Here is a 26,352-nt window from a genome sequence, read left to right as displayed (position 1 = left end):
GAGGCAGGAAGTATTTTTTGCTCCATCCAAGCACCTACCAGCCAAAGCTTTTCAATCCCAAGTTTTCTTCCAAACAAGGCATCTTTGATGATGCTGATCTCAGGCTTTCACAAAAGAGCCTTATAAAATCAGCAGGGGGGCAGAAAAACCTTGTATTTTTTTTTCTGAATTCTAAACTGCTATTTAAAGGGCTGTCTATTAGAAACTAGATTTTTTTCAAATTAGTCAAGTTGAAAGCATCTCTAACTAATTAATCCTCAGGCCACTCACAGGAAGTAAACTGATAAGTATTATCCCCATTTTACAGATGGGGAAAGTAGACAGTGCTTGTGATTCTCCCAGGGCCACATAGCAAGTCAACAGTAGAGATGGAATTAGAACTCAGGAGTTCCTGGCTGCAGTCCCTATGTTCAAGACATAAAACCAAACTGTACCTCTAAAAGTGATGTTTTCTACATACTGATATGCAAATAAAAACTTGGAGAGGGGATAAATAGATTTAAGATAAACACATTAATTTTCACTATCTAGAGTTAGAGTACAGAATGCTATGGAAACTCCATGTAACACATACCTCTTGGATCTATGCCCACCCGAGTGCTTTTTTCTCCTTCTCTGTTCTCCTAGCGAACACTGTGCAAAATACCACCAACTCTCTACAGCTGTTTACTTTAAAATTAAATTTGTTGAATCCACCAGCTTGTAAAAGAATCAACAATTTTTTTAAGTGATTGAAATCTTACTGTACTGTAGCTGGATGTGAATGAGCACTTTGTCTCTTGCTGCTACATCTGGCTCCACATTTACTCAAAATAGCAAGACTTTTTCTTCTTCTTCTTTTTTTTTTTTTTTTTTTTTTTTTTTTTTAAGGGTAGGAAGAATCAAGCTCAATCACACTAAGCTTGCAATTGGCAAGACCAGGGTAAAGTTCACATTCAGATTTAGAGGCTGAAGGAAAAATGGACTGAAACCTGATTTAGCAACAACAAAATTAGTAACCATATTCTAAACAAGTTCACAAAATTGATGACACTCATGAACACGTGCCAGGTTCTATTATTTACTCAGGTTTCAGAGTAGCAGCCGTGTTAGTCTGTATTCGCAAAAAGAAAAGGAGTACTTGTGGCACCTTAGAGACTAACCAATTTATTTGAGCATAAGCTTTCGTGAGCTACAGCTCACTTCATCGGATGCGTTCAGTTAATTCCTTTCTATTCAGATAGCAAAAACTCATCTAACCACTCATCGTTTTGCCTTGATTACTGCAATCTACTCCTCTTTGACCTCCCTGACACCCACATAATCCCTCTGCAATTCATACAAAATGCACCATTCAAGATGATCATTTGCCTAACCTGATCTGACCGAAGTTTTCATTTATTTGAATCCCAGTGATTCAGTCCCATGATGGCCTCCCTTCCTCACTTCATCAAATTCAAGATTCATGTAACTGCCTTCAAGCCCCTACATAAAACTTTGCCAATGCTTCCTGGTCTGCTCTTGTACCCCTTCTCTGCCTCACGATGCCAGCTTATATGCCCTTTAGTCTGCTTCTCCAACTAACATCTCCATGCTTTCTTCTGCACTTCTCCTTACACGTAGAACACTCCCTGAACAGGGTGGATAAATATCAATGGTTTTTTTAAAAATCAGATTTTTATAAAATTTAAATAGGAATTTTTTATTTTAAGTACACTTTTTTTAAAAAATACATCTATTTAAAATTAATTTGAAATGATGTCAACCTATGTTAAGACCTAAACTTATTACAATCTATTAAAATCATTCAAATTAAATAAAAAAATATTAAGCAGTGCACATTTGGTGCAAAAGTTTTAAAGAAAATCAAACCGCTGAACTAGTTGGAAATATCTGGCTAAGCTTTTGATATCTAGTTGGAAATCACTGGCTAAGCTTTTGTTGGCAGTAGCCTTTTCTGTATGCGCAAACAGAATATTTTCTTCATTTCAGTTTATTCAGCTAGTTCAGTTACGGCCAGTTCATTCAAAGTTAAGAAACCAGGTAGAAGCTGGAAAAGCAGGAAAGCTTGTTTTCCTCTTTCTATGAATAAACACTAGGTGTCAGAATAAAATCTACTAATTCTAAAAACATTCAAAGACACAGGTAACCATAAACAATCAGTGCAATTCTCCAACTACAAATAACACTTCCTTTGTTTAATAAATCTGTTAGGTTTAAATGATAAATACATTTTTCTTCTTATGTCTCCAGCATATTTGAGGTAGTTTTATTTAACTTATAAATGTAAAATGCTATTTGTGCAATTTTTAATTGCATTCTAGTTTTCATCCAAAGTAGTCTGACATAAGTCATAAGTAAAAATTATTAAACATCTAGCAAATAAGAAATACATAATTCACCATTTTTATCATAAAAATGTAAAAATTTAGAACTCAATAAATATATGTTAAGCTATATAATCGCTTAAATAAATGTGTACAGATACAGTGTTTCCTCCTGGTTAACAAAGCACAGAAATTAGTGTAAATTAATGGTTATATTTAGTTTTAAATGAACATGTTTTAATGGTTACCAACCTATGAGACCAAGCATTTCATTAGGAAAATAACTAAAATGTGCAAATGCAAAACACAATCAATTAAATCAGGGTTTCCTGTTTGCCGACTTAAATCATATTTAAAATCAGTTCTTTAAATTGATCCACCCTGTTCATCACTGAATCCACAAGACCATTACCCTCTCCTCTTTCAAGTCCCTTTTTAATACCCACCTCTCCTGTGACCCCTACAAGAAATCAATCAATGAACGATAGCTTTTATTTATTTAAAAAGTTCAAATATTTTTAATTAAAAGTTGTGCAGGTAACTATCTGATGAAACCATGTGATGTTACCTACATTATCTGTGCTCTCTCTCCCAATGCTTGCTCTACTCACTATGAAGTCTTTTTTCAAATCAGACAGTAAACTTTTTCAGAGCAGAGAACATGCCTTTCCTATGGATTTGCACACCACCTAATACAACGACGTCCTGATCAAGGCCTTTGTGTACATCCATAATACGATAAGTAAATAGCAACAGTAAATACATTAATCCGGTATGCCAAACATGACTATGTTAAACCAGAGCGATGAATGCTGACTTATGGCCCACAATCATGATAAGATAATTGTTTAAGACTCTTATACTTTGTCATTTAATCATGCTCTTTCTCACCTGTTCCTTTCTATTTTTGTTCTAGGGTATGTGTAGTTTCTGTGATTTTACATTTGAGTTTATGGAATTTTTACTTTATAAAAAAGAAGCATCGATAACCTCTTACTTCAGAAAGGAATAGCTTGTAGTATTATGAAGCTTTCAACTACATTGTTCAATTAATTTATTCCTGGATGGTTCAAGTCACCAGACGTTATTGTAGATTTTGTTACCTCCTCCAATCCCTGTCAACATTCTTATGTCACCATCACTATTCTGATCCAGAAGCCAGCTCTTATACCCCCACTATTATATTTCTATTCTTATTATATGGGACTTTTATCCATTGAGATTCTCCTTCATGGCCCTCTCTATTCAGAACTTCTCTTTCAACAGGGTATAGAACACTTTACGTATTCAAGCGCATTAACTAGTTTGTATGAGGCAGTGTGAAACAGTGGCTAGATCACTGAACTGGAAGTCAGGAGATCCTGAATTGTATTCTTTTTGGCTGTGCCAATGACCTGCTACGCAACCTTCAGCAAGAAATTTTACCTCTCTGATTCAGTTTCCCCATCTGTAAAATAGGTATATGTATATTATATAGTCTACAGATAAGAAATGCTATAGGAGTTAAATATTATACTAAAAAGACAGAATGAGGGTTGGATAGGTCTATGGTGTATATATGAAATACAAGGGTTGAAATGTTAATTTCACTGTCTTATCAATTAAGGATGCATTACAGAATATGACATGATTTCATAGGTGTCACATGTGGTGGGTGATGCACATATTAGAATGCTTAATGAGAGTTCATGGCTTATATACTAGACCAGGGGTCGGCAACCTTTCAGAAGTGGTGTGCCAAGTCTTCATTTATTCACTTTAATTTAAGGTTGTGTGTGCCAGTAATACATTTTAACATTGTTTAGAAGGTCTCTCTCTCTCTAAGTCTATATATTATATAACTAAACTATTGTCGTATGTAAAGTAAACAAGGTTTTCAAAATGTTTAAGAAGCTTCATTTAAAATTAAATTAAAATGCTGATCTTACGCTGCTGGCCCGCTCAGTCCACTGCCAGCCTGGGGTTCCATTCACCTAGGCCGGCAGCAGGCTGAGCGGGGCCTGTGGCCGAGACCCTGGCTGGCAAGGGGCTGGCAGCCAGAACCCCAGACCAGCAGCGGGCTGAGTGGGGCTGACGGCTGGGACCCCAGACTGGCAGTGGGCTGAGCCACTCAGCCCGCTGCCGATCTGGGGTTCCGTCCACCGGCTTCTGCCAGCCAGGGTCCCGGCTGCCAGCCATGCTCAGCCCGCTGCTGGTCTGGGATCCCGGCCCTGCCCACATAGAGTGGGTACCTACCTTTTCCCTGGTTCTAGCCCATTCTCTTCCTCTCTTTCTGCACTGAGCTGAGGGTGGGAGTGCACTGAGCACAGGGCTGGGGGTGAAGGAGCAGGCTGGGGGTTGGAGTATAGGGTCTGGCCAGGAGCTAGAATGAGGGAGGGGGCTCAGGAGGTTTGGGTGTGGAGTGCCTACCTGGGCAGCTCCCATTTGGTGCAAGGGGTGCAGGCAGGAATGGGGTGTGTGTGCAGGAGCTCCCATTTGGTGCTCACGGTGGAGGTGAGAATGTAGGGGGTGCAAGAGTCAGGGCACGAGGTGTGGGGGGCTGGGTATGTGTTGGGGTGCAGGAGTCAGGGCTGGGGGTGTGTGAGGAGGGTGCAGGAGTTAGGGCATGGGGGGGCTGGGTATGTGTGTGGGGGTTCTGGAATCAAGGCTGGGGTTGTGGGGGGTGCAAGGGTCAGGGCAGAGGTCTGGGGGTGTGTGGGGGGGCGTAGGGGTCAGGGCAGAGGGCTGGGGGTGTAGGCTGGGGCTGTGGGGGTGCTCCCAGCCCCCCGCCCAGAGCAGCTCAGGGCAGGGGACTGGAGGGGATATGCCCTGATTCCACCCCCCTTCCCCAAGGCCCCGTCCCCACCTCTTCTCTGCCTCCTCCCCGGAGCAGCGAGTACGCTCAGGCCCTGCTTCTCCCCCTCCCTTGCAAGGGCCATCAGCTGATCAGTGGCAGGGAGGGAGAGGAGGAGGGGCAGGCAGGGGGGCTGGGGTGGAAGCTTGCCTGCCCTGCAGCAGCAGCAGGCAGGACCAAGCTTCTACACCCTGCCCCCGTGCCAGGGGTGGGGGGGCTGGCGGAGAACAGCAGGCCGGGGTGGGCAGGATTTTTAAGGGTACGCTGCTGCCTGCCGGGGTCCCGGCCTGGGTTCGGCAGGGAGTGCTGACGCGGCCGGCAGCTGGGACCCAGCAGGCAGGCAGCAGCGTGCCATTAAAAATCGGCTCGCGTGCAGTCTTTGGTACACATGCCACAGGTTGCTGACCCCTGTACTAGATGATGAAGATGTACAGAGTGCAAACATAAGACCATCTCATGCTATTGGGCTCTAGAGAGTGGGCAGAAGAATATGAGAGCAGATTTAAGGTTCTTTGGGCTACCTTACCTTTGTGTTTCCGATTTTTAATTAAAAAGTGTTCACTTTTTTTTAAAAAAAACACAGCATAGTTAAGTTCTCTCACCACCCTTTAATTATTGATATACATATTTACTACCTTAACTCCAGCTTTATTATTTATGCCCCGCATTATGAAGGGTAATGTACCAGAAACAATAAAACAATATTTCACTTTGAATTCTCTCTATACTGCAAAGAGAATGCCTTTCGTTATGCTGAACAAGAACTAAGGTTGCAATATGGAAATTAGGAACAAAGATTCAGGTTTTGTTTTCTAAAGGTGTTAGGCTAGAGGATCAATTTACCAAACTTTAACCAGCTTTAAGATCAGAAGCATTACCTGGTTAGGGTAAGAGAATCAGGCTCATGGTGTAATTCTGCCTCTCTCCAACTGTGGGGCAAAACATGCTGTCTACATTCCACCTGATATTAATTTCTACTTAACAGCATTGAAGTTCTGGAGCAATATATTACATTTAATTTTCCATAATCGTAACAGCATCATGATTTGTATCAACGGCCCTGTGGCATGTCAATTGTTTAAAACTACTTTCTATACACTCATAAGAGTTGTAGACGTGAATAGTTTCATTGTTTGTTAGTTGCTGAACTGAGAATGTCTTCCTTTTTATAAAGCATAACTAAATGGATTTTGCTGTTCAGTATTAATGTTATATTAACTGATTTTTAGACAATTGTTGGCTCCCAGGAGGAAATCAAGTGGAACTGAAATATTTTGGAATATATTTGTCTTTAAAACTGGGGAAAAAACCACCAACACAAGAGATGTTTTCTTACATTTACATCTTAGAAAAGCTAATGTGTTTTTAAAAAAGAAGTTTTAAAAAAAGGAACTACTCATTCTACACTAATATCTACTAGAACAGATCCTGGTTTCTGCTCTCTTCACTTCTTGAAGAGAGATTAGAATATTTCTTGTAGTATTACTAAGAAGTTCAACACAAGCACCATTTGGTTTAACTGTTATTTTTTATGGTTTAGTTACCTTATAACGCAAAAAGAAAAGGAGGACTTGTGGCACCTTAGAGACTAACCAATTTATTTGAGCATGAGCTTTCGTGAGCTACAGCTCACTTCATCAGATGCATACCGTGGAAACTGCAGCAGACTTTATATATACACAGAGAATATGAAACAATACCTCCTCCCACCCCACTGTCCTGCTGGTAATAGCTTATCTAAAGTGAGCATCAGGTTAGGCCATTTCCAGCACAAATCCAGGTTTTCTCACCCTCCACCCCCCCCACACAAATTCACTCTCCTGCTGGTGATAGCCCATCCAAAGTGACAACTCTTTACACAATGTGCATGATAATCAAGTTAGGCCATTTCCTGCACAAATCCAGGTTCTCTCACTCCCTCACCCCCCTCCAAAAACCCACCCCCATACACACAGACTCACTCTCCTGCTGGTAATAGCTCATCCAAACTGACCACTCTCCAAGTTTAAAACCAAGTTAAACCAGAACATCGGGGGGGGGGGGGAGGAAAAAACAAGAGGAAATAGGCTACCTTGCATAATGACTTAGCCACTCCCAGTCTCTATTTAAGCCTAAATTAATAGTATCCAATTTGCAAATGAATTCCAATTCAGCAGTTTCTCGCTGGAGTCTGGATTTGAAGTTTTTTTGTTTTAAGATAGCGACCTTCATGTCTGCGATTGCGTGACCAGAGAGATTGAAGTGTTCTCCGACTGGTTTATGAATGTTATAATTCTTGACATCTGATTTGTGTCCATTTACATTCATAAACCAGTCGGAGAACACTTCAATCTCTCTGGTCACGCAATCACAGACATGAAGGTCGCTATCTTAAAACAAAGAAACTTCAAATCCAGACTCCAGCGAGAAACTGCTGAATTGGAATTCATTTGCAAATTGGATACTATTAATTTAGGCTTAAATAGAGACTGGGAGTGGCTAAGTCATTATGCAAGGTAGCCTATTTCCTCTTGTTTTTTCCTACCCCCCCCCCCCAGATGTTCTGGTTTAACTTGGTTTTAAACTTGGAGAGTGGTCAGTTTGGATGAGCTATTACCAGCAGGAGAGTGAGTTTGTGTGTATGGGGGTGGGTTTTTGGAGGGGGGTGAGGGAGTGAGAGAACCTGGATTTGTGCAGGAAATGGCCTAACTTGATTATCATGCACATTGTGTAAAGAGTTGTCACTTTGGATGGGCTATCACCAGCAGGAGAGTGAATTTGTGTGGGGGGGTGGAGGGTGAGAAAACCTGGATTTGTGCTGGAAATGGCCTAACCTGATGCTCACTTTAGATAAGCTATTACCAGCAGGACAGTGGGGTGGGAGGAGGTATTGTTTCATATTCTCTGTGTATATATAAAGTCTGCTGCAGTTTCCACGGTATGCATCTGATGAAGTGAGCTGTAGCTCACGAAAGCTCATGCTCAAATAAATTGGTTAGTCTCTAAGGTGCCACAAATCCTCCTTTTCTTTTTGCGAATACAGACTAACACGGCTGTTACTCTGTTACCTTATAACAAAATTCAAAATCCTTTTAACAACAAAACTGATCTGATTAGAAATAAATCTAACCTCTACTGAAACAACACACTTGCAATGATATTTTGAATGTTTCCACAGGAATCCTTCCCTTATTCACTACACATCCTGCATATAAATGACTTACTGCTTGTCTATCTGACAGACATACAGAGTAACACACAGTGGAAGAGGCTACGCAGGTGCAACTAGTGTAGAAAGCACTTCTAAAAAAAATCAGGCCAGCTCTATTTAGGTGTCTAACTATGATTTAGGAGAGCTGAAGATTCTGGCCTGTGTTGTAATATATGCTTTACAAGGGGGGGGGGGGGGGAATTAAGATTGCATGAGCAACCCTAGCACTGGCATTTCTTTACTCCTAGGTACTGTATAAACACAGAGTAAGAGACAATCCTGCTCCAAAGAACTTAATTCACCTCATCCACATACCATGAGCTCAGGTTCATGTATAATAACAGCCTGTCTCAGAAATAATACAAGCAACAGCCCCTTTCCCCTTCCATGGCTACTGAAAAGGCAGGGTGAATTCTCTGTGGAATCTGACATGGCCAGCTAAAGTGTCCAGTTAGTAAATAACAGATTATGGATAAGAGTAAAGACTAGATGACTATACAGATCCATAACCATCACATAAGAACAGCCATACTGAGTCAGACCAATGGTCCATCTAACCCAGTATCCTGTCTTCCAACAGTGGCCAATGCCAGGTGCTTCAGAGGGAATGAAAAGAACAGGTAATCATCATGATCCATCCCCATCATGAACAAAGGGGATTTATTTGAAGGATAACGAAAGGGACATTTCCACTGACCATAGCAGATAGTGCATTTTCCCATTAAAATATGCAGCTGTGGTCCATCCATCCCAAGAATTCCCACATAATTTAGGAGAAACCACAGAGCCCCTCAACCCTGTTAAACACAGGCTCTGCTGTCAAGGGCCTATCAACTCCACAAACAAATTGCTGACCATACTGTTGAGCAGTCCCCCATAAAAAGTCCCATAAAATCTGCCACTGACCAAGAAAGTAAGAACTCCATCCCTTCAAAATAAAACAATACACTGTTAACGTGCTCCCACCCCTTCATAAACATGAGTAAAATCCCCTCGCCAAACAGGCCCAACAGACTAAGATCCATTCCTTCTTGTTCAAATACAGGTTTAGCTGCCTCATGGGTTATCTTGCAGATCGCAGATGACTTCAGGGAACTCGGAAGCATACTGAAAAAGAAAGTCCAAATGAACTTCTCTGTGATCCTTCCTGTCCCATGAGCAAAGGAATACAGAATGCAGAAAATTCTGAAAGCGAAGCACTGGCTAAGTGAGTGATGTAGGGTGGAGGTCTTTGGGTTTGTGAAATAGTGGTGCATCTTCTTTGGTGAGAGACAGATGTATAGTTTGGATGGCCTCCAACTGAGTAGAAGGGGGTCCAATCTTCTTGGGGACAGGCTGTCTAGAGTAAAGTAGTTAAACTAATAACAAAGAGGGAGGGAAAAACGAGGGAAGATATGAGTACTTAGCACAACAATCGAGATGATGAGAACATAATTAATCAAGCAACCTAAGGACATGAAGAGAAGAAATTCTTTAATAGCCTATAAACCAAAGCTAGGAGCCTGGGCAACAAACAAGAGGAAAGGAATTGTTCATTTATGAGCATAAATTATAATTAAGGCCCTATTTCATTTGTGATATTGTGGATCCTACAATATTAGGCTTCTACTGCACTTTTGATTTTAATTACCTTACTTTGCACACTCCATAATTTTGCATACATTTTGAGTATGCAATTAGTACTGCACTAACATTAAATACCTGTAAAATGTAAAAGGCTAAAATGACTAGACTTGGACTTTCTATAGCAATTGTGTTAAAACTTTTAGTCTTCTGAATTTCATATTGTACTGGTCACTTTTTATTTGTTAAACGAATGTAATATAGTTGCAGCAAAATGTCTGGTTATCAAAAAAATCTGTAGGCATAACAATACTGGAGCCTTTATATATCATTCCAGCAATTTTTTTCTTAAACAAATAGGTCTACTCTGGCTTTTCCAAATTGCCGCTATTAATAAAGGTCCATTATTACTTTTCTGTGATTTTCCATGTCTTGTCCTCAACTCAGCTGCAATTATTTTACCTCTGTATTTGGCACTGGTGCAACCACTGCTGGAATACTGTGTCCAGTTCTGGTGTCCACAATTCAAGAAGGATGTTGATAAATTGGAGATGGTTCAGAGAAGAGCCACAAGAATTATTAAAGGATTAGAAAACGTGATTTACAGTGATAGACTCAAGAAGCTCAATCTATTTAGTTTAAGAAAGAAGATTAACAGGTGACTTGATTACAGTCTATAAGTACCTACATGGGGAACAAATATTTGATAATGGGCTCTTCAATCTAGCTTAAAAAGGTATAACATGATCCAAGGGCTGGAAGTAGAAGCTAGACAAACTTAGGCTGAAAATAGGGCATACATTTTTAACAGTAAGAGTAACTAACCATTGGAACAACTTATCAAGCATCATGGTAGAGTTTCAATCACTTTTTAAAACAAGACTGTTTTTCTAAAAGATATACTTAGGTACTATTTTGGGAAAGTTCTATGGCCTGTACTATACAGCAGGTCTGACTAGATCATCACAATGGTTCCTTCTGGGCTTGGAATCTATGAACTGTTAGGAAATATTGTGATTCAGAGGTTGGTTCCCTGACTCCTGATTGCCCTATCCACCCATGTTCAAATACAGGCCAGACCATCAGCAGTCACCCCTTCTCCAAACACAGGTTTGATCCTCATGGATCTCCTAGTTACTTACACTGCCCTATAACCATCGTACTGGAGCACCTCAAATATTTAAAAAGAGAAAATCTCTCTCCCACACGCTTTCTGACAATAGGAGAAATAGTCTGATCAGTTCATTTTTTTAAATGTATGTGTGAGAGAGTAGGTGTGTTGTGAGCCTGTCTCTCCGTGCACAAAAAGTTTATTGAGGGAAAGCCAAGCCTAAGACGGGTTGTGCATGGAGTTCTGTGGTCATTTTATCTAATGCAGGAGAGTTCATAGACTAAGTCTACCTCCAGCGCAAGTTGAGTTTCTAAGGCATGAGCTTTGCCTATCAGTCTGCCACCCAGTCCCCTTCAAATACATGTCCTACTGCCAGGATCCCGCTCTCTGCGCCTCAGATACAAGCTACAAAGTCAAGTATTCCACACATCGTTCTGGCCTGTCAGGATTTTCATCTCCCTTGCCCAAAGCACAGGCATCTCTGCTAGTGATCTTACATTTGAAACACAGGGCTTCCCAAAAGCCCCATCTCCAAACTAATTGAACATGGAAGAGAATTCCTGCCAAATACAGGCACAACCGTCTGGGATCCTTGGCATCCAAATTTCCTACTTTCAAAAAATCTTATCCCTCAAACACAGGCAAGACGGTCAGTGATTCCCCCTCTCCCATTCTATGTTATGCAAGAGTTCAGGCTAGATGATCAACTGAGGTCTTCTATCCATAACATTTATGAGTTTGCCAATCCCAAATATAAAATCAGTTGGTCAGAAAGCCCCTCACATCTTCGTCTAAAACATAAGATAAACTATTAGGGTTTCCCTGGCCACCAGCCACAGGTTTAAGGAGGGGACATCCCCATTCCCAGCTAAACACCGGCTGAAATGTCAGAGGATTTCCTGCCACTTTCCCGCAACCTTGCTGGGAACCTACCCTTTCCCAAACACAGGCTTGGCTTTTAGCGATTCCCCTTGTTAACCCAAATAGAACAGATTGCCCGGGATTAATCTTGCCAACCTAAACACAGGCTAGAATGTCAGGTAGCCATCTCTCTTATCCCTTCTGACACAGGCTGGCCCAGGGATTTCTCTCCACTAGAAACACACAGATATATAGAACTGTCATGGACCCACCCTCTCTTCACTCATGGGACAGACTGTCCGAAGTTCCCACACCCACAGTCTGGAACATCAATGATCCCTTTCCTCCCAAACAGGACTTCAAATTTAGGCCTTATCAAGAATCCTTACAAGCCTCAATGGGTATGTCTACACTGCAGCTGGGAGCAAGCCTCCCAGCCCAGGCAGACAAACTTCTGCTAGCAGGACTTGAGCTAGCATGTGAATAGCAGTGTGGACGTTGCAGCTCGAGCTGGAGTTTAGGCTCTCAAGCCTATTGGGTTGAGAGCCCAAGCCACAACATCCACACCGCTATTTTTAGTGCGCCAGCTCAAGCTCTGCTAGCGAAAGTGTGTCTTTGTAGGCTGGGAGGCTTGTTCCGAGCTACAGTGTAGACATACTGAAAGTCAATGATCCTCTTCCCCGACCCCTCCAAATGTAGACCTATCCAAGATTCCTCACCCCCACCCTAAACACAGGCCTGTAAGGGATCTCCCTTGCAAATACAGACCCATCAGGGATTTCACTCCCCCACATACTTGTATCTCCAAACACAGCATTTCCCAATCCAAGGTCATACCCCCAGGAAGAGTCAGACTAATGCAATGAGGATCCAGAGCAGATGAGAAGAACTGGATGACTCTGAATCTGACTACTGATCCATCCCCAATAAAAAAAACGTGAGACTGTGGGCACTTCCATGAAAGGCACTTGCTTTCCACCCCTACTACCAAAGGGCTCCTAATTAAACTGAATGGCCACATGAACAGCTAACTGACCTAAATACTCTCACACAAGCCTGATTACTAAAGAACTCCCTGCTTCCTAACACACAAGCCAGGCTGTGATGGATTCCCTCTCCCAAGGCACAGGGCCTGGCTCTCAGGGATCTCCCTGTTCCCCCCATGCACCAGGGGTGGGGCTGGCTGTCAGGGATCCCCCCCTCAAGGTACAGGACTGGCAGTCAGGGAATCTCCTCACCCGCCCTAAGACTCAGGCATGGCTGTCAGGGATTTCCCTCATCCCCTAAAAGCACAGACCCCAGCTGTCAGGAATCTCTCTCAGCCCCAGGCACGGGGGGCTGTCTGTCTGTCAGGGATATTCCTCCGCCTTCCCCAAGCATGGGACCTGCCTATCAGGGATCTCCCCCCCTCCCAGGCACGGGCTCTCAGGTATATTTCCCCCACCCCAGGCACAGCCCCTGGCCGTCAGGGATATCCATCTCCCACTCCCACACCAGGCACGGCCCCTGGCTGTCAGGGATCTCCCCCACCTCTAGCCGGCCCCCCAAGCAGGAGCCCCGGCTGTCAGGGATATACCCCCACCAGGCACGGGCCCTGGCTGTCAAAGATATTCCCCCCCACCCCGGCCAGGCACGGCCCCCCCACCCCTGCCAGGCACGGGCCCTGGCTGTCAGGGATATTCCCCCTCCCCCTCCCGCCGGCACGGGCCCTGGCTGTCAGGGATATCCCCTCCCCCCCCGCCAGGCACGGCCCCCCAGCCCCCGCCGACACGGGCCCTGTCTGTCACGGATATTCCCCCCCCACCCCCCGCCAGGCACGGGCCCCCCACCAGCACGGGCCCTGGCTGTCAGGGATATTCCCCCCCACCCCCCCGCCAGGCACGGCCCCCCGCCGCCACGGGCCCTGGCTGTCAGAGATATTCCCCCCACCCCCCCGCCAGGCACGGCCCCCCGCCGCCACGGGCCCTGGCTGTCAGGGATATTCCCCCCCCACCAGGCACGGCCCCCCCGCCCCGCGCCGACACGGGCCCTGGCTGTCAGGGATATTCCCACCCCCTCCCCGCCAGGCACGGCCCCCCCGCCGGCACGGGCCCTGGCTGTCAGGGATCCCCCCGCCTCTCGCCCGCCCCCAGGCACAGGCCTGGCTGTCAGGGATTCCCCGTACGTATCCACGGCCCAGGAGAGGGGGCTGGTGAGGGCCCGGGCGCCGCATGCGTGGGTTGTTGAGCATCCTGTTTATCGGGGACGGGACGGGACGGGGCGGGGCCCCTAACGCGGACCCCCTGCCCAGGCTCCCCTCCCCTCCCCCCCGGTCTCCGGGCCTGTGGAGGCTCCGGTCCCCGCCCGGCCCAGTCCGACACGACCCCTCCTCACCGTGTCAGCGACAATACGGCCAAGGCCGGGGCCGGGTTCCTCCGCGCCGCATCCTCCCGGCCGCCCTCACGGACGGGGCCAGGGCGGGACCCGGACCAGCCCGCCGCCGCTTCAGCCCCTTCTCAGAGAGCCGAAGCAGCGAAACCAAAATGGCGGCGGCAGGCGCCAGCGGCAGCTCCAACCTCAGCGCGAGCGAGCGCCTCGTACCCCGCCCTCCTCGCGCCTGTCCACGCCCCCAGCAGACACACCCCCTGCTTTGCTCGGCCCCGCCTCCTCTGCAGATCCCATTCCCTTCCAGGGCCGGGGGAGGCTGAGGGCGGGTTTAATCTGCTGGGGGCGGGGCTCAGAGAACTCGGCTCCCCATTTCCGCGCGTTTTTGTTCCCCTTGCTGGTTTGTCCTTTCAGAGCATCCGTAGTAAGCAGATCTCTTCATGACTTCCGTTTCTTCCCGTGTAAGATGGCGGCGCCCAGGGGCGCGCTGGGAGAGTTGTGAGCGGTCTAGTGGCTTGTGCGGGGTCCCCATCTGCCGGTGAGGCCTCGCGGGGTCCTGTGCTTGGGTGAGCGAGAGAGGCCCTCCGGCACGCGGGCAGCTGTATCCCGCTATTCCCCCGCGTTTGGGGAGGGGCCGCCACCGCCCCGGCGGGGGACGCTCGCGGGACGGTGATGAAGCGTGTACTTGCCCCTGCGGAACCTGTGGCGACGCGAATGGGGTCCTAAGACGGCTCGGTTGTCAGGGGCCCAGGGAGGCAGCCGCCCAGCCCGCAGCACCGCTCTGGCGTGGCGGGGCAGTGCTGGGTCTCAAGAGTTTTCAGAGGTCTCAGCTACGGGCTCCCGAAAGTTCCGGGGAGAGCGAACCAGAAACACCCATCGGTACAATGGAGCTGGGACCCCAACCTGAGGGCTAGTGGCTTTGGGGGGCAGGGCGCCAAGTTTAACGCCCTCTACCCCGGCCCTCACTCATGGTGTCTTTTGCTTTTACCCCTCATTTATATTTGTTCACTCTCTACAGGATCTTCCCTTTGCTATGACCTCTTCTCTATCTCCCCCACCCAGTAGTGTTGCCCTTTGGAGTCTCACTGGATCCCAGCTTGGTCCACCCATGCTGTTGCTTTGACTCACAGTGTGAACTCTGGCACACCTGCCACTTGTCAGTTATATTTGGCTCCTAATGTGTCTTCCTTGTTGCCCTCTCAGTAATTTCCACCTTTTCCCTTCAAATGCTATGAACCTTTGGGTCCCAGTATCCCTTTGCCACTCTTCTGAAAGGGCCTTCACCCCCAACAAATCTGAAAGCCTCAGATTTTGGTGTTTTGAAGAACCTTTGCAATTTGGCTGACTCAATGTTCCTATTCATAACAGACACAGCAGTGGATATGCTCAATGATTCCCAAGTGGCCACTGATTGAAAATTAACCAGTATCTTCAGTTCTTGCTGCTGCTTTTGGGACCTCTGTGGGCAGCAGTGACACTGATAGTCTGATCACTCTGTGCTGCAACCTGTGAAAGCTCTGAATAGACTAAACACTGGAGCTAGTCACTGGAGAAAGGTGAAGCTATAGTAGGATCTGGGAACGGTACCTTGGCAGAACTGTCAGCATTTTCACTTTCCTTGCCCTCTGGGTAGATTGCAGCCACCATTTTTTACAACAGTCTGAGACTGCTATTTTTTATTCTTTGCCTGTGAGATATCTGAAACCTTTGTGTGTGCATGTGGGGTAGCGTGAGAGGGAGAGATTGATGGGACACATTAGAAGAGTATGGTAAAGAGATATTTGGGGAGGAGCAGAGGGAGAGCAGATGTGAGTGGGGTAGAGAATACAGTGTAGGGAGAGAGGAGATTCACTATGTGAATCTGCCATGGAGGGTGTGTGGAGGAAAGTCACTGTGCTTCTCCTGCCATATCATTTCCTTTTGGGGTTCTTGAATCCCATGGTAAATGTAAATACACCAGTACTAAACATCCAGTTTTTAAAGCTTCTAAAGAATCTTGTTTTTCAGATTAATGTAGGGAGGGAGACACCAGATTAGGGTTTCTCTGAGGTGAAGATGCTTGTATATGTAACCTTCAGGCTACTTCATAGAGAGAGTTTTCACTGGTAAATTAATTGTGTGGCTGAGATGCCTCCAAAATTTCTTGCTGTTTACTTTTTAAAATTACTATTCACAAGCAATTTCAAAATAAGGTGCAAACTTTAACAGTGTGGGTAACTACCGTAGGAACAATTTACCTACTAACATGGTGGATTCTCCATCACTTGAAGTCTTTAAATCAAGATTAGATATCTGTCTAAAAGATATGTAATAGCTCAAATAGAAGTTATGTGTTTGATGCAGAAATTATTGGGTGAGGTTCTTTGGTTTATCTTATGCAGGAGGGCAAACTAGATAGTCAGAATGGTCCCTTCTGGCCTTGAATTCTATGTCTCAGTGAGCTGCCTCTTGCTCTCCAGAACCAGCAGTAGTTGGTGTAGGGCCTTGTAATGATCTTCTGTGACACGCCCCCCCACAAACTCACTCACATATATGGTGGTTCAAAACTATGCCCAATTTGAGATGGATCCTCTATGACTTGAGGAGGCTTCCAAGTAGCACAGTTAATGCTGCTGCTCTGAAAGTAGTCTCAAAAGACTGAATTCAGGTTTCTTCAGTGGCAGAATGTGAGTAGCATCCTGGGTTGTTTTTGAACTTAGTCCTTATTTTAATAAGACCAGGCACAAGTCCGTGAAATAGCTGTTTATAGTAGAGAAGTTCATGACTCCTCGACAAAGGGGTTAAACTCTTGTGAAAAAGTTGAATTACTCCTTTCTGTTCCTCACCAATGTCTTGTTATCATTCTATGTGCTGGCACTGGAGAGTAGAATGAGCTAAGAATTTCAGCAAGTTTTATGTGGCAAAACAAAAACTTGCTCTTTTAAATTTGTTTCATGCTGATTGTTCAGTGTGAGATCAGAGCGCCTCTTTACAAGGCTAATGTCATCCTTCCTTAAGTGTTCAGTTATTTTCCTTCCTCCTCAGCATAATGAGAATTCCAGATACGATTCCACCCAGTTAGTAACCTTTGTCTTCCTTCATAAATTAGCTTTTGTGTTTCCTCTGTGCAGAAGCTGTTAACCACAGGAAGATCAGCAGCTATTGGTTCCTGAAAGTCATCCACTCCTGAGAGGTTGGTGTCTTGCTTTGAATGTATTATATAATAACTTCTCACAAGTGCAGGGTTTTTTAAATCTGTTACATTTTGTGTTGTGTTCTCACATGCCCTTTAGGATAGTGCTATGAAGACAGCCTTGAGCACAAATATCCTGATTGATTTTTGGGACCCTCTGTTCTTTCCTCAATCTGTCTATTGTGCATTTTGCTGCTTTTCCTTCTGTCATGGTAACCAAAGCTGGCTGTTGAGAAACAAACTCTGACAGATGGAGGAGCAGGAGCGAATTGAGAAGCTTTCTATGTCTCCTAGTGTTGTCTTGCATGATTTCTGCTTCATACTATCTAGTAATATTAAACTGACTTCCCTTATTCAGAAAGGGGATCATCTTTTGAGTCTGCCTGTTAAAATCATAAGGAAATGGGAATATCCATCCTTCAAGATAGCTGAGCGCAAGACCTAGGCTTTCAGTCTTTAAAGCTACTTATCAAGTATGGTGCTTATTCATAGATTCATAGATATTTAGGTCAGAAGGGACCATTATGATCATCTAGTCTGACCTCCTGCACAACGCAGGCCACAGAATTTCACCCACCACTCCTACAAAAAAAAAAAACCTCACACCTATATCTGTGCTATTGAAGTCCTCAAATTGTAGTTTAAAGACCTCAAGGAGCAGAGAATCCTCCAGCAAGTGACCCGTGCCCCATGCTACAGAGGAAGGTGAAAAACCTCCAGGGCCTCTTCCAATCTGCCCTGGAGGAAAATTCCTTCCCGACCCCAAATATGGCGATCAGCTAAACCCTGAGCATATTATTGCAAATATCTCTGCAAAATATCCTTCTCCATTAGATGTAAATGTTATGCTGTCCCCCAAGGCAGTGCTGCTGTTTTAATAACCTGCTTTACTGCTGTGAAGCACATACACACCACCTGATACTTTGTCAGAATCCTATTTATCTATTTAGATGGTAAGCTCATTGGGCAGAAACAGTTTGTCCTCTATGTTGGGTATAGTTGACACTAAACAAAAATCATATATTTCCCAAAGTCCTTCACCTTGGGATTTGGGAGATGCTTACATATCAAGTTTTTGTGTGATATTTGACATATTTTTAGCTAACTTTTTGAAGAGCGTGGACATAGGATTCTCAGTAAAGGAAAATCAATTGCTTGCAAATAGTTCTAAAGCCAGAAGGAGACAGTGCAAAGTTTTTCTTCATTCTCATTGACATAAGAAATAATTTATGCCCAACTGGATACATGGTTAACCTGACTTCATTTATTCTCTTGGGAGCTCACTAGGATTCTCTCTTCATGGAACAGGCTCACAGCATGACTGATTAGAGAGAAGACGGAAGAAGAGCTCTCTGTAAGCTCGAAAGCTTGTTTCTCTCACCAGCAGAAGTTGGTTCAATAAAAGATATTTCCTCACCCACTTTCTCTCTCTCTCATATTCTGGGACCAGCAGGGCTACAATAACACTGTAGACACCATGGCTGATTACGGTTCCTAAGACACGCATTTGACAACTTGATAGGAGAGATCAGATATTGTGAATTGCTGTGAGTAAACTCCACTCTTGTCTCTGCAGGGATAATGCTGAGAAGTGTGAAAGGAGTGATCTGCCAGGGGCCCAAGGTGAGTCCTGCACTGGCTCTGTGAAGCATATCCTTTGCTGGATCTCCGTCTTGGGATCTGGAATGATTATCACTATAAAGGGTCCAGAATGCTATTTTTCACATTATACTGCATAATATAAGTCATTTTGAAAACAGAAAATCTGCTGGATTTGCACTAAAGTCATCCTTTCTCAAGAACATTGAGCAGCACTACCCTTGGTAAGAAGATCCACTACTGATGATGGCCTTGATTCTTTACTGTGCCTCCCGAGGAGGTATGGCCCAAGAAGGCGGGTAAAGATGGGGCAAAGATGGCTTTTGTATGCTCTTTACACCTCTGGGCTTGGCTGCAAGCCTATCTGCCCCCTGTGTGACTCAGAACAACTCTAGGGGGCCACTTATGGGTCATGCTCTTGCCTAAAGTAGCTGAAGTGCAGAGTAATGTGGTCCTGCTCTGGCCTGGCATGCCCCTATCCTGGGGACACTGTCAGAAGTAGAATCATGGGGTCATCTTAATGACCTTACGTTTGCTAGGGTTTTGTCCCTGGGGGCTTTCTGCTCTGCGTTTTGTCCCTGGGGGCCAATTAAATTGGTTCTGTGGCCCTTTTATGGCAAACAGCAGCACAGTTGTGAGGGCCTTTGTCTTCAGAAAGATTTAACCCTCAGAATAACAGCCTTTTGCATGTCAGTCTAGTCATGTGACTACCTTCCAGCAGCTCTTATGGCCTTTAAATCTCAAATGTTCTGTGACTGAGGAATGTAACTTCATCTGTCAGCAAACCTGCAACCCTAAATTGTTCCAAGTGGCCAGGAAGCAGGCTCCCAGCTTCTGAATGCAAATGGATTATAACGGCAGTTCATCTTGCCTGTTTTCAAGCTGTAAAGTTTTGTGAATTTATGGTTTAATTGTAGGATTTTTACCTGCTTGTGTGTAAACTAGGAATTTAAAAGCCAGGGCTGGACTGAAGCATAGACACTTTAGGCCCATGTCAAGGTCCCCATCTCCTGGAGCCAAGTTACATCAGACTCTAAGCTGTTTTTTGAAAAAAAGTAAGGGTTTGTCTACATGAAGTTTTTGTACCAATTGAACTGCTTGAAACCAGTATAGTTAAAGCAAGCAATACCCCCCCTTGCATGGATGCAGTTACACTGGTATAAAGGTACCTTCATACCAATAGAACTCATCCATATTAGGTGGTTATGTTGCTTTAACTTTTGGTAAAAAGTACTGTCCCTAGCCAAAAAGGCGAAGTTTGGTACTACACCAAACTGTACACAACTATATGGAAAAAATACCGGGTCTAAGTTTCTAGCCCTGGTGATGGCAAAGAAAAGCCTGAATATGTGAACCAAATAAAACCAAGACAACAATTCTTTCCAGAGTACAGACAGCATGAAAAAATGAGGTATGAACTGCTCTGTGCATCTCAACTAGGTGCTAACTCCAAGACCCAGTGCTGGGTGGTTAAGGAAATGCCAATGCCACCCCAGAAAAGGACTCTGTGTAGCAGGAGGAGAAGAGTGCAGTGGGCCCACCAACCCTACCCAAGAAGATTCATCCAAGTTGCTAGGGGTCCTCCTTACTGCTACCTCTGCCTTTCTGGGAAGTAAGGAGGGGGCTTAGTGCCACAGCCCTGCCTATTTATGGATAGAGTCCAGAGTCTGTCTGTTTTGCACTAAATACTCCATTGCATCACTAGCTCAAAGATTACACTTGCACACTCAGCATGTGTGTCAGTACACTAGTCTGGGGATACAAACAATGAGCAGGATTTAAAGACCTAGTGCACTACCTCAAAATGTAAAATCTACAGCTTTGTGAACACAATGCTAATGCATTAGCTTTGCCCATCTGGGGTGAATCGTGAATAGTGAAGAGGGTCTTCTAGTTGGTTGTTTTGTTTATATCAGGGTGACCTCTTTTGAGATGACTTCTAAATGCTCTTTTGTCAAGAACTGTATCATTCCTGTGCTGCAGAGGGAGAATATACAAACTGTTTCTAGAGACAAGATTCCTGTTGTGCAGTGCAATATTTATCACTGAGACCTGCATAGAATGTAGGGAATCGCTTTTATGGTGATTTATTGAATAAGTGCATGGCAAGTGAGATGCAGGGATTCATATAGAAACAGCTCCACCTTATGGCTTTTGGCTTCTTGATGAATCCCTGATTTAGCATGGTTGTAGGTGGCTTGCCATTTAAGAGGTTTGAGTTAGATTACTGTCTTCTGGCAGACAGCAATTTAATATAAATGCCACTTGCTAGGACTGAGATAAATTATGTTGAGATCGTGTTTGAACAGCTTGTTCAATTTACATACCTGCTTTTCAAAATTAATTAAATGAAATCCTATGATGAACTGAAGATATGAATACACAAGTATTCCATGTGAATAGCTTTACAGCCTTGAGGGTGAAGTTGTGAGCCATCATCGTTCTTGCCCCCACTATAAGGGGCCAAGCTGTGCCTTGTTGTTTTAAAAAGTCAAGGCATGTAGTGTGTATATTAACGGTGGTCTAGGAGTAAACCTTTTATGGTACAAAATAAAAATAAAGCTTTAAAATTCCCCTAACAATAACTGGTTTCAGAGTAGCAGCTGTGTTAGTCTGTATTCGCAAAAAGAAAAGGAGTACTTGTGGCACCTTAGAGACTAACAAATTTATTTGAGCATAAGCTTTTGTGAGCTACAGCTCACCTCATCAGATGCATGCCGTGGAAAATACAAACAATAACTGGCAATCTTTCAGTCCCTCTTCTTGGCTCGTTTGCTGTCTGTGACATAAGAATCTGTCAGTTCCAAAGACTGAGTGACATTTGTTGCTTCCATACAGGAGCATCATTACATGTAGATTGGGGGAAAAGGAAGCCTTGGTAGTCCAATGCCTAGTGAGTTACTGTTGATTTTCTCTCTTCGCCAATGGTAACTCCTTCTGAACATGAGACTGAAAATGTTTATTTTCACGTGCAACAAAGTGACAGTTTGAAGACTTGATTGTGTTGATGTTGAATTATTGTAGAATATTGGGCATGTTTTAGTTTAATCACTTAAGTGTCTTGCAAAATCAAATTGACCAATAAACTGCAGTGAACTCAGAAAATGCAGATGTGTATCCTTAAAGTTCTAGGACAGTTGTTAGAGCTGTTGCATTATGTTTTGGGGTAGATTGGTACCCATCACTCAAGGGGCTTGTAATTTGGTTCTCTATCCATTCTAACATATTTAGATGGACTTTGTGTCCAGGTATATTAAAAATTGCATCTATGGGATGGTGCAGAAAGGAGTCCCTAAATGGAAACTGCCAAAGCAGTGTGACGAACGAGGAATGTTGTGCAGGTGATCCTAAGAAATACATCATGCTATCTCATGCCTTTTGGATCATCTGTCTTTGGGACAAAGAGAATTGTCTTCACTTCATGTAGTATCCAAGCTTTACTGAGGCCGTGGGATTTCGCTTTGGGAAAAGTGGAATTAGCAGTCCTGGTCTCAAAGCTGTGTAAAAATGGAACCAAATTCCTGAGATGAGCTATATATCTTATCCTGTTTACTGGAAGACTTATGTGGGCAGGCATTGGGAGGAGTGGGATGGGGAGCAGGAAGTCTGGCAAAAGGTCTTGGTTATCCTGGCTTGTCTATATAGAGCTTAGAATTTGGCTTTCATTCAAGCAATGATGGATGTGGGGGAGGGGGAATCTGTGGTGCTTTCGGGGAGGGAGTCAATAGCAGACTAGTGCAATAACTTTTCATTTCTGTGACCCAGGCCAAGATTTGAACCCAGTTTACTAAGTCCTGACTTGTCTACATCACTGATCAGCCACACATTGTGAAGCTCTTTGAAGTCTCAGCAGGAGAGATGCATATTTGAGAAGCAGGGGATGTTGCAGGGCAGGCTTGAGCTGCATTGGCAGGGCTGTGAGGGAGGAAGTCAGGACCGAAACAGCATGAGCGGTAGATAGTTGAAACTGAGGTACCGTTGGCAGAGACTGGGAGGTTGTGGGGATGGGAAGGACTAGAACTGCAGGGGTTATACCAGGTCATGCCTGAGGTGTACTCGCAGAGCAGGGAAAGGTACTTTCACAGCCCCAGTTGTTGACACTGCTTAACTCAAGTGAGTGCTCTTAGTTCCTTGCTCTCACAAGCACTAAAATAAGTCATACATCTTTAGATGAAAAGAAAATCTTTTAAAATTAATAAATAAGTAAATAATGGCCAAATGAGACATCTCTCCAAATTGTGTGATGCTAAGGAGAAAAGGGCACCCTTGGGGCAAATAGAGACCACCAGCCATATGATGATAAACCTGAAGATTGATGGTATAAACATGGAGGTGCTTACCTGCATAATGCCCGCTATTACTAAGGTTAGTTAAATATGTAGAGTGGAGAATACAAACTGGTTTTGTTCCTTCCCTAAGCAGAGAGACCTGAAATGCTAAATCAGGAGCACAGTCATATTTAATTTGGATGTGGGTTAATCTGAGTGTTCTGCTTTCTTCTAAGCCCTGTGATGCCTTTCAGGTGGGAATTAAAGCAGCTGTTCTGTGTCTAAATCTTGGTGTTTTGGCTTTACATAGTGCTGCTCTCATCTGTGCTGGGGAACAAATGGACTGTACAGGAACGCAAAGCAGGAAACTGCTTTCTTTGTGTCTTGAGTTGGAGACAGCAACTGTTGCTGTCTGTAATATTTAAGCAGGTTTTCATTTCTCTTTGTTTTGGCCTCTCCTCAGCCTCTCTGCCCTGAGTGTGTGGGACAATTTATTCACTGTGTTATCTCTGAGCTCAGCTTCTACATTCACCTTCAACATTTTCTTTCACCTTGGCCTACTAGAATCATAGAATATCAGGGTTGGAAGGGACCTCAGGAGGTCATCTAGTCCAACCCCCTGCTCAAAAGCAGGACCCATCCCCAATTAAATCATCCCAGCCAAGGCTTTGTCAAGCCTGACCTTAAAAACTTCTAAGGAAGGAGATTCCACCACCTCCCTAGGCAATGCATTCCAGTGTTTCACCACCCTCCTAGTGAAAAAGTTTTTCCTAATATCCAACCTAAACCTCCCCCACTGCAACTTGAGACCATTACTCCTTGTCCTGTCCTCTTCCACCACTGAGAATAGTCTAGAACCATCCTCTCTGGAACTACCTCTCAGGTAGTTGAAAGCAGCTATCAAATCCCCCCTCATTCTTCTCTTCTGCAGACTAAACAATCCCAGTTCTCTCAGCCTCTCCTCCTATGTCATGTGTTCCAGACCCCTAATCATTTTTGTTGCCCTTCGCTGGACTCTCTCCAATTTATCCATATCCTTCTTGTAGTATGGAGCCCAAAACTGGACACAGTACTCCAGATGAGGCCTCACCAATGTCGAATAGAGGGGGACGATCACGTCCCTCGATCTGCTCGCTATGCCCCTACTTATACATCCCAAAATGCCATTGGCCTTCTTGGCAACAAGGGCACACTGCTGACTCATATCCAGCTTCTCGTCCACTGTCACCCCTAGGTCCTTTTCCGCAGAAAATCTCTTCTAAATCTAAATCTCTACTAAAATCTCCTTTTTATTCCTTGCTACCCTTAATCCCCTGCCCTCTCTGGTTAGGATTTACAGGCACGCTTCATGAGTTTCCTATAGAGTAGCTTGTATTCGCTCAGCTGGCTGTTTGTTTCTCCTTCATAGTTCTGTTTTAATGAAAAATTCTGTATGCTGGGACACAGTTATCCAGGAAATCAATGCAATGAGTTCAATTATAAATACCAAATAGTGGGCAGTGCTGCATTAATCCCACAGTAATTGAAGCGATTATGGATTACTAGGCAGCTTGAATTTGCAAGGTACTAGCTGCCATTCATCACTGTAAGCAGAAACCTTGCAGGAACTTCTCAGCTATAAGACTTTAATGGCTGCACTGTGCTCTTGAGCTGTCCTTAATGAGGTAAAAACAACCAGGAGTCCGGTGGCACTTTAAAGACTAACAGATATATTTGGGCATAAGCTTTCATGGGTAAAAAATGCATGGAGAGAAAATTACAGATACAGGCATAGATAGATATTGGCACATGAAGAGAAGGGAGTTGACCTTCAACATTGGTTCTCCATTTGTAAGGTAATTCAGTCAGAATGGATGTAGTCCGCTCCCATTAAGGACCGCTATTATCTATATCTGGCTATTTGGACTCTCTCCTCAGACCCTATGCTACCAGCACTCCTAGCTATCTTCGAGACACCACTGACTTCCTGAGGAAACTACAATGCATTGGTGATCTTCCTGAAAACACCATCCTGGCCACCATGGTTGTAGAAGCTCTTTACACGAATATTCCACACGAGGATGGTCTACAAGCTGTCAGGAACAGTATCCCTGATGTGGCCACAGCACACTTGGTGGCTGAGCTTTGTGACTTTGTCCTCACCCACAACCATTTCAGTTTTGGGGACAACTTATACCTTCAAGTCTGCGCACTGCTCTGGGTACCCACATGGCCCCACAGTATGTCAATGTTTTTATGGCTGACTTAGAACAACGCTTCCTCAGCTCTCGTCCCCTAATGCCCCTACTCTACTTACGCTACATTGACATCTTCATCATCATGGACCCACGGGAAGGAGGCCCTTGACGAGTTCCACCTGGATTTCAACAATTTCCACCCCACCATCAACCTCAGCCTGGACCAGTCCACGCAAGAGATCCACTTCCTGGACACTACAGTGCAAATAAGTGGTGTCACATAAACACCATCCTATACCGGAAACCTACTGACCGCTATACTTACCTACATGCCTCCAGCTTCCATCCAGGACACATCACATGATCCATTGTCTACAGCCAAGCCCTAAGATACAACCGCATTTGCTCTAATTCCTCAGACAGAGACACACACTTACAAGATCTCTATCAAGCATTCTTAAAACTACAATACCCACCTGGGAGAAGTGAGGAAGCAGATTGACAGAGTGAGATGGGTACCCAGAAGTCACTTACAACAGGACAGGCCCAACAAGGAAAATAACAGAACACCACTGGCCATCACGTAGAGCCCCCAGCTAAAACCTCTCCAGCTCATCATCCACGATCTACAACCTATCCTGGAACACGATCACCCACTCTCACAGGCCTTGGGAGGCAGGCCAATCCTCACTTACAGACAGCCCCCCAACCTGAAGCAAATACTCACCAGCAACTACACACCACACCACAGAAACACTAACCCAGGAATCAATCCTTGTAACAAACCCTGTTGCCTTCTCTGTCCCCATATCTACTCTAGCGACACCATCATAGGACCCAAACACACCAGCCACACCATCAGGGGCTCATTCACCTGCACATCTACTAATGTGATATATGCCAGCAAT

The 26,352-nt window shown here is 44.6% G+C and overlaps 2 protein-coding genes across 5 annotated transcripts in view; one reads left to right on the top strand and one right to left on the bottom strand.

The window, feature by feature from the left end:
- ASH1L (ASH1 like histone lysine methyltransferase) overlaps positions 1 to 14,435 on the bottom strand; it is a 154,791-nt gene extending 140,356 nt beyond the window's left edge. For both annotated transcript variants that reach the window (XM_077841176.1, XM_077841177.1), the window contains exon 1: positions 14,238 to 14,435. The gene's annotated coding sequence lies outside the window, so the exon portion shown is untranslated. The remainder of the gene's footprint in view (positions 1 to 14,237) is intronic.
- Positions 14,436 to 14,648: 213 nt separating this feature from the next.
- Positions 14,649 to 26,352, top strand: part of DAP3 (death associated protein 3) — a 29,502-nt gene continuing 17,798 nt past the window's right edge. For 2 of the 3 annotated variants that reach the window (XM_077841263.1, XM_077841261.1), the window contains exons 1-3: positions 14,652 to 14,794; positions 17,339 to 17,400; positions 18,977 to 19,023. In XM_077841263.1, coding sequence (XP_077697389.1) covers positions 18,982 to 19,023 — 42 coding nt within the window. In that variant the 5' untranslated portion in view covers positions 14,652 to 14,794; positions 17,339 to 17,400; positions 18,977 to 18,981. Of the gene's footprint in view, positions 14,795 to 17,338; positions 17,401 to 18,976; positions 19,024 to 26,352 lie in introns of all 3 variants that reach the window. The other variant, XM_077841262.1, reaches the window with a different exon arrangement.

This window comes from Eretmochelys imbricata, chromosome 24 (genome assembly GCF_965152235.1).
Source record: "Eretmochelys imbricata isolate rEreImb1 chromosome 24, rEreImb1.hap1, whole genome shotgun sequence".
Lineage (NCBI taxonomy): Eukaryota > Metazoa > Chordata > Testudines > Cheloniidae > Eretmochelys > Eretmochelys imbricata.
Note: the sequence above shows the minus strand (reverse complement) of the source record. Positions and strands in the feature narration are given on the sequence as shown.